This window comes from Octodon degus, unplaced genomic scaffold (assembly GCF_000260255.1).
Source record: "Octodon degus isolate 3935 unplaced genomic scaffold, OctDeg1.0 scaffold00072, whole genome shotgun sequence".
NCBI lineage: Eukaryota > Metazoa > Chordata > Mammalia > Rodentia > Octodontidae > Octodon > Octodon degus.
Genome location: NW_004524648.1, coordinates 5,566,478 through 5,574,311, shown reverse-complemented (window position 1 = coordinate 5,574,311; position 7,834 = coordinate 5,566,478). Strand labels below are relative to the sequence as shown.

The 7,834-nt window shown below is 52.0% G+C and overlaps 2 protein-coding genes across 5 annotated transcripts; both read right to left on the bottom strand.

Moving 5' to 3' along the window:
• Positions 1-2,365, bottom strand: Sebox (SEBOX homeobox). Of its 4 annotated transcripts, none has more exons than XR_002821946.1 (3): positions 1,799-2,365; positions 253-1,646; positions 1-10 (listed from the first exon to the last, which is right to left on the bottom strand). XR_002821946.1 is itself a non-coding variant. In XM_023719953.1 (3 exons), the coding sequence occupies exons 1-3, from the start codon at positions 2,212-2,214 to the stop codon at positions 1,266-1,268; spliced, it is 717 nt and encodes a 238-aa protein (XP_023575721.1). In that variant the 5' UTR covers positions 2,215-2,365; the 3' UTR covers positions 190-1,265. The 4 variants fall into 4 exon arrangements, 3 of the variants coding, with proteins under 3 accessions (XP_023575721.1, XP_023575722.1, XP_023575723.1); XM_023719953.1 differs by lacking the exon at positions 1-10 and having other exon boundaries at positions 190-1,646; positions 1,799-2,041; positions 2,122-2,365; XM_023719954.1 differs by lacking the exon at positions 1-10 and having other exon boundaries at positions 190-1,646; positions 1,799-1,971; positions 2,122-2,362.
• A 1,052-nt stretch (positions 2,366-3,417) lies between these two features.
• Vtn (vitronectin) lies at positions 3,418-6,355 on the bottom strand. The gene is made up of 8 exons (XM_004635422.2): positions 6,176-6,355; positions 5,973-6,092; positions 5,577-5,894; positions 5,359-5,498; positions 4,982-5,138; positions 4,650-4,802; positions 3,836-4,198; positions 3,418-3,614 (listed from the first exon to the last, which is right to left on the bottom strand). Exons 1-8 carry the CDS (start codon positions 6,237-6,239, stop codon positions 3,502-3,504), a joined length of 1,428 nt encoding a protein of 475 aa, XP_004635479.1. The 5' UTR covers positions 6,240-6,355; the 3' UTR covers positions 3,418-3,501.
• Between the last annotated feature and the right edge of the window lie 1,479 nt (positions 6,356-7,834).

The following is a 7,834-nucleotide window of genomic DNA, read 5'->3' as shown; positions in this document are numbered from 1 at the left end:
GTGGAAAGAACTAACATTTTTTATGATACAGCACATACCATATTAAAAAAAAAAAAAAAAAATTGGAGGGAGGTAGGGTTTGTTTTCAAGACAAGGTCTAGCTATGTAGTACAAGCTGACCTTGAACTCGCCATGTAGCGCAGGCTGGCCTGAAACTCGGGAATCCTGTCTCAGCCTCCCAATTGCTGGCATTACAGGTGTGTGCCACCCAAGACCAGCTAAGAAATTTCTAAGATGGGGAAGAAGTTTTACCATCCTGCCTTTCAAGCTCAATGAATTTCAGAGTTTCCACTTGCATCACAGAGCTAGGGTTTAAATTAGCACAGACTGACCACAAACAGCTTTTCTCCCGAAAGCAGAGCCTCTCCAGAGATGGAAGCATCTGGACACACTGGGACCAGGACAGGTACCAGCAGAGGATCCCACCGCCACAGGGTCTGTCAAAACCCTAAACTCAATAATTAACTATCCCTCATCTAATCCCAGCAGAAGCCTGGGTAATGCCTCCCACCCCATCCATGTGGAACCTGGCCCTATTTAGGGATTAGGTGATAGAGATAAATTTCCAAGGCAAATGGCCCATGTCCTCATTCATTTGCAGTACACAACAATCCAGATTAAGGTACAGAGTTGGGTTTTATTTGGAGATTAGTTGGTATTATAGATGATACCAAGACTTACTGTTGCTGTACCCCCTCCACCCTAAATCTGTTGGGTCCCCATAGGCCCACGTCAGAGGAGAGCCAATATGATCTTTGTGAAAATTAAACCACCCTAAACCCCTGCTCCTATTTCTACTTTATTGCTTTCATATGACCTCCCCCCTTCAGATCCATAGTGATTAATTTGTCCAGGTGGCAGGAGGTCAGGAGAGGAGCCCCTAAACCATAAAAGAATGGATCTCCTGCAATTCATATTTGGAGTGGCACTGTCATCTCCCACTCAGCAGTTAGTTAGATAATGGCCTAAATGGCCCTCATCAGACAGTGGCGTCCCTGTTAGAGGGATGTCATCTGAGCTGGGATGAGAATCAGGAAGCAGGTGTGCCGGTGGATATCAGACTCATATCAAGATGGTGGCCATCTACCCCAGGAAAGGCTAAGGTACAGAGAGGCAGGAGCCAGGCCCCAGTCACTGCAGGTGACCTGCATCTGAGCTGGCCTGCTGGTCAGTGAAAGGGGGCTAAATTTGTATTAGAAAACTTGTGTAAACAGGTGGGGTACAGGAGCAGAGGAGAGGGGAATCTTACACATTCTGCCTCAGGGTTAAGAGTGATCCACATTGGTGACAGTTGCTGAGGCATAAAAAAGGTCAGATAGGTTGCCCAGTGAGGTCTGAGGAGTGGCTCGCTCCAAAGAAGGGTGGATTCCTGGAACCCTAGCTGTCCCCCATGGGGTTGCAACTTTAGCCCCTGTCCAGCCCTGCCCTAGACCCCAGATGGGAGCTTTACAGGAGGCCTGCAGACACCCTGAGGTACGATGAGCTGCGCTGGTGGCAGGTAGAGGCTGGACCACCATCCGGGGCTCCCAAGGCTGCTGGGGGTTGTCTGGAAGAGGATGGCAGTTCTGGGGACACTCAGGCCTGGAATCAAGTCCTCTTGGCTTCTTGTACTTGATTCTCTTGGCCCTGCGGTTCTGGAACCACACCTGGTAGGGAAGGCAAAAGAGTCTATTCTAGTTTGAACAGCCTCTCCCCTGCACCAGAGAAAACAACCTGCAGGTAGGATGCTCAGAGAAACTGTAGGTCAAGCTTGTTGGCTGAGTGAGAAGGCACTGTCCTGAGAGGGGTCACAGCTCACCTGTATCTTGGCCTCAGGCAGGCAGGTGACCCGGGCCAGGTGCTCTCGAGTGTTGATGTCAGGGTAGGGCCATGTTGCAAACACCCGCTCCAGCTCCAGCAGCTGCCCAACGCTGAAGGTGGTCCTCTTTCTCCGGTGAGGACCCAGCTTCCTGGCGCGGTCGGCAGGCCGGGCTGGGAGTGAAGCCAGGACTTCCTGTAAGCCCCTCTGCCCAGCCTCAGAGTCTTCCACGGATCCTGCAAACTTAATCCCCACCCTCTCCAGCCTTCCCCACCATACCTTGCCCACTTCTTGGCCTACCCACTCTCTTCCCACTAAGTCACCTGCTGAAGATGCCTCCATGGGGCTGGCCATGGAGCTGGCAGAGGGTAAGGAGCCAGAGGGCCATCCCCGGGCTGTGCCCACACCACACCCATCTGCTGGGCACTTTATGCTGCTCAGAGTGACTGGTCCCTCCCCCAGGAGAGGCTTAAGACTCCAGCTAAAGCAAATCAGTGAAGTTGAGGGGGGCAGGGAGGCCCTGGTCAGGATCAGGGCTGACAGGGTTATGGGTGGGGTAAATTTGAATATCCCCGCCCCTTCTAAACACCAAGTGAGCTGGTCCGTCCCCGTCCCGTCCCGCCCCGCTCCCCCTCCCCCCTTCCACTCAAACCTCATCCTCTGACAACCTGAGCCTGTACTCCTAAACTTCATGAAAATCCTGTCCAGGGAGCCACAGAAATATTTCCAGTGCTCCAGGTCTTTGCCCCTTCTGGAGCCCTCAGTGCCCTGGTCCTGCCTGCCTTCAGGGGAGAGTGCGTGGAGTTCTATCGCCCGACCGTGGGACTTGCCCGTGAAACTAGACAGAATAAGAAGGATGATAGGGCCTGCAGGAGCACCAGCTCTCAGCACAGCTGAGGAACAGATGTCACTACCAGATTTCCTTGGGGCTGCTCTAGATCTTTGCTTGTCTCTAACCAACTCTATATGGTCACTCAAGAGCCCAGATGGGCTTGCTGAGGTAGAGGAGCCTGGAACTAGAGGAAGTCCTATGTTGGGGGATTAAGAAAGATGGTTACTTCTACGGTTTTCTTCTTTGGAAGTCTCCTGGCTGCTTTGCTCAGGGGCTACATGTGAGTTTCCTCCCAGTCCTATCCTTCCCCACCTCTCCATCCCTTCATCTCAGCCCTTCTGAGGCAGAAGCAAGGCTTGCCCTTCTCCCGTACCAGAGCATCCTACCCCAGAAAAGTAACTAATTGAAGATGTCTAAAGGGGCCAAGGGTTAGATCTCCAGGCCTGCTGTGCTGGCCCCACCCCCAGGGCATGCTGAGACAATTGAGACTGGGCATGATGGCACATGCCTGTAATCCCAGCTCTTGGGAGGCTGTAAACAGGTGAATCACTACAAGTCCAATCTAGTAGTGAGATCCTGAACACCCTGTAGACCCTTCCCTAAAATACAAAAAAATCCCCAAAAAACCCAAAGATGTCTAGCCAGTTGTTCCGCTGCCTGAGCCCAACAAGGGATGGACACAGCAAGGTTCTCTCTTTCTTCCCTCAACCTGCCCTGACAGCCAACCTTCACCTTCTTTAACTAAGCAGGTGTCTGCCTGCCCCAGTCAACACAATTAGTCTTAAACTCAGGGCCAAGGGACGTTTATTAGGCTGGGATGATCAGGCTGGAGGAGAGAGCTACGGAGTTCCAGCTATGTGGGTTCTGATTCCTACAGGTGGCCTGGGGGTGGGCACCCCAGCCAGTACTGGGCAATGGAGCGTGGGTAGGGAGGTTTCACAATGTCCACTCGGTGTGTGCGAAGGTTAACTCGGTAGTACTTGTCTGAAAGAGAAGATAGGAAGGGGTGAGTGAGACCCAGCCTGAATGTGCCTGCTTTTGTCCTGAGAAAGAAAAACCCCAGAAGGAAAAGTGACCATGTACAATGCAGCTAGAGGCTCCTGGCATGGCTTCCTGGGGCCACCGCCTATGGACTGTGGTCAGTCCAGGGGGACCACGGCTAGCAGGGAAGGCCAGACCAGCTGTGGGGAGGCAGAGGTTCCTACCTCCTGAGAAGAAATAGACGCTCTGGATGGGCTCGCAGGTGGCCGGCACAAGCCAGCTCATCTCGTAGTCATCATAGTTGTAGGTTCCCAGCCCAGTCTCCTCACTAGAGAACAAGGACAGCCAGAGGGAACGGGATGGCCGGTGGGAGTTCTGACTATGGCTGCGGCTGCGGCTACGGCTGCGGCTGCGGCTGCCACGTGATCGGTAGCGTTTGCGGCTGCGATGTTTAGATACTTGCTTCTTGGCCCGGGAAGAGTGGAGTGCAGAGCCTGAGATGTAGATGCGGCCAGACATAACAGCATCCACTTTACCAGGCACACCGTGCCAGTCCCGGCTGATGAACTGGGGCCCTTTGACACCACCTGTGGCAGGGAAGAGATTAATGAGGGATTTTCAGGGCCCAGGCCCTGCACTCTCCAACAGAGCCTTTAGAACTCATTGGCTATGCCTTGCCACAGAGAGCTGGTGGCAAAACCCAGCACCCAGGCCTCAGGTTTTCTGTCCAGTGTTTTTCCCTGTGTCCTCCTACCACCATAGTCATATTCCCCAAACCCAAGACACACTAATCTGTGAGCCACAGCCCCTCCCTCTGCTGGCTGTACTAAGCAAAGTCCGAAATGTGGGGTCACAGTGGAGCCAAGCCTCCCACAAAGGTCAACAAAAGTAAAGTCCAGTCTGAGCAAACAGCTCTTGGTCCATAGTCCCACAGTCCCAACCCCCTCCAGACAGCCCAGCCCTACCTCTGCGGGGCAGGGGTGGAGTTGGGGGGTCAGCCCTGCTGAAGCAGAAACAAGGCTTGCCTTCTTCCCTTACCAGAGGATCTGCCCCAGAAAAGCAACTCAAAGATATCCTCCCAGCTGTTCCGCTGCAGCAGGGCGAAGTGCTCAAATACAGCTGACGGAGAGCTGCCTTCACACTCCTCCTGGCTGGGCTGGTTCTGGAACTCGTACTCCCAATACTGTTTCCCTGGGGAAATGCAGAGGGTGGGTCTGAGCAAGGCTGGAGAGCCCAAGGGCTGCTGAAGTAGAAGCTCCTGGTGCAGGGCAGGAGCATACATGCTAGGGTCTGTTCCCAAGGAACTGTGGAAGAAAACCAAGACCCTCCACTACTATACCTACTCATCCTCACCACCCCAACCCCAGTACCCTTGAAGAAGTACACCCGCTCCCGGCCACTGTAGCTGTGGGCAGGGAGTGCCAAGGCTGCATCCAGGTTGTCTGGGATGCCATCGAAGCCTTCAGAGATGTTTCGAGGAAAACCTGGGTCCAGGACGCCATCCTCAAAGCGCCAATACTGGCTACCCTAAGAGGTAGAGAAGGTGAAAAGGAGTGAAAAGATGAAATATAGATGTGGCCAGCTATGGTTGGGCACAGAAACCTCCACCTGCTTTGTCCTTAGAGCCCCAGCTAAGTACCACAGAGCTCTAGTTCTGGCCTTTCTGTCCACCATGGCCCTGGCATGCCAGCTACCAAGCTCTTCATAGTTGCCCTCCACCCTGCTCCAAATCCCCTGGGCCTGGCACCTTGAAAAGATAGGTCTTCCCCTGACAGTTGATGCGGGTGAAGGCAGCATCAATTGGGCCCTCGATGCCCCAGACATCTCGGATGAGCTTGGGGTACCCAGGCCTCACTGCTGTTTCATCTATCTCATAGCAGTACTGCCCTATAGTAGAGGAGGCTGTGTGAGGGAGAGGTGCTCCTGGGGTAGACCCCTGGCCCCAGGACCTGCCCCTGAAGTCACCTCGGAAGGCAAAGATAGAACCATTCTTGAGGTCAGTGAAGGCATCAAAAGGCTTCCCGCTACACAGCTCTTCCTCTGTTGGTGATGCCAGGGCTCCTTGATCAGTGGTCTCAGGCCCTGTCTCCACCTCAGGCCTGGTGGTGCTTGCTTCAAATGTAAGAGCCTGTTCTTTGGGGTTCAGGCTAGGTGCTGACTCAGAAGTCCCTTCAGGCTGGGGATGCAAGTCAGTGGTCGGTGAGAGGCTGTTGGTATCATTTGTCTCATAATCATAGTACCTATAATCATCTTCCGGCCGAGTGAATACATCCCCGCGAGTCACTGCAGGCAGAATGGGCAGTAGTGAGGCTCCAATGGCAGAGGGCCTCCCAGGCCTAGACCATTGGGCTCAGTACCCACCTTTGGGCTTGCACTCAGCCATGTAGTCACTGCAGCAACTCTGGTAGTAAGAGCACAGCTCGTCACACTGACACTTCTTGTCAGCATTGAAGCCCTCAGTGCAGCGCCCCTTGCATGACTCTATGGAGAGAGGGAGTTAGTTGGTGTAGCCAAGCCTGGACCACCCTTGCCCACCTCCCATTACCACCAATACCCTCCTGCACCTTGATCAGCCACAGCAACCCATGCCAGCAGGGCCAGCGTAAGAAGAGGCCTCAGGGGTGCCATGACAGAACCTCAGGCTGACTGCCTGGGTAGTTGGGCTCTGAGTTGCTGGTCTGAGCTCTGCTGCTGGAGGGAGGGAAAGACCAGACAGGGCAGGAGGGCACTGGAGAGGAACAGCTGCCTTTTCTGTTGCTCTGTTTGCTTAACCTCAAACCCAGCCCCCAGTTTCCTGGCTCCAGAGGCTACAGCAGCAAAGGATCACATTCCCAGAACCACGGACCTGGGAGATCTGGGAAGCAAAATGTTTGGTAAACTCTAGGTCATTAGGTCATCAGGACAGGAGTTCCATGAAATGCAGCAGGAGATTCATGCTGTCACTCACTGGACAAACTTTTTAATCTCTCTGGGTCTTAGTTCTCTTTTCTGTAAAGTGGGACAATAATACCTTGGCTCATGAGGTATTGAGAGATTACATGGCTGGACCACACAAAATGCCCAGGAGAGCTTTAAATGTCTTCTCATACATGGTTATTGATCCATGGTTTGTTCGATTAAGCCCAACTCTGGCTACATGCTCATCCAATCCACACTCATTGTGTATTTAGGGCAGTGAGAGGGTAGTGGGAGGGAAATGATATGCCTCTGGGGAAATTTTCCTTTTTCTTTTTGGTGGAACCAGGAATTGAACTCAGGCCCTTGCGCTTGCCAGGCAAGTGCTTATTCTACTGAGCTATCTCCCCGGCCCCTAATTTTCCATTTTTTAAACCATAAAAGTACGAAGTTTCATTTCTGGCTTCTCTTTCTGAGTGCAACAGTCTCTCGAAGCTGGTCTTTAGGGAATAGGGAACAGAGAGCCTGATTACATTGGACCAGATTAAATTCCTAAAGCCTTCACTAATTCACTGTTCCTGGACAATCACTCTGTTTTCATTGTCAGTCATCTGCTCTGTAGAGTTTATTTAGCACACTTTTGAATGTGCAAGAAGTGTAACCTGTCTACCTAGAACATTCCCGTTGGCACAGAATGCTTGATTTTTGACCCATTTTTTTTTTTTCAAACCTCCACAGACTTCTGAAGCCTTCCCACCATTAGGAGGATGTGATCATTTTTTTGGTGCTGGGAATCAAGCTCAGCACCTTGCACTTGCCAGGCAGGCGCTGTGCTGCTATCACCCAGGCCCGAGGATGAGATCTTGAATTTTAAACTATTTTCTGTCCTGTACTCAGAGGACAGTATGCCTTTGAGCATTCTCTTTTCTGTGAGTCTCAGTAGCCTCAACTGTAAAATGGAACAGTAATTCTACTCCACAGGAGTGTTGTGAGGCTTAATTGAGAATCATGCATGAGCCGGGGAGATAGCTCAACAGCATAAATGCCTGCATGGCAAGTACAAGGTCCTGAGTTCCATCCTGGTACAAAAAAAAAAAAAAAAAAAAAAAGGAAGGAAGGAAAGAAAGAAAGAGAGAGAGAGATGGGGAGAGAATGAATCATGCATGAAAGGTCCTTTAGAGTTACATAGAGGCTAGAGATGCAACTGAGTGGTAGAAAGCTTGTCTAGAGTGATGAAGCCCTGGGTTCCATCCCTACACAGCAGAAAAATATAAAAACAAGCAACAAAAATCCTACGGTTGAGTTCAATCCCCGGTTCTGCAAAAAAA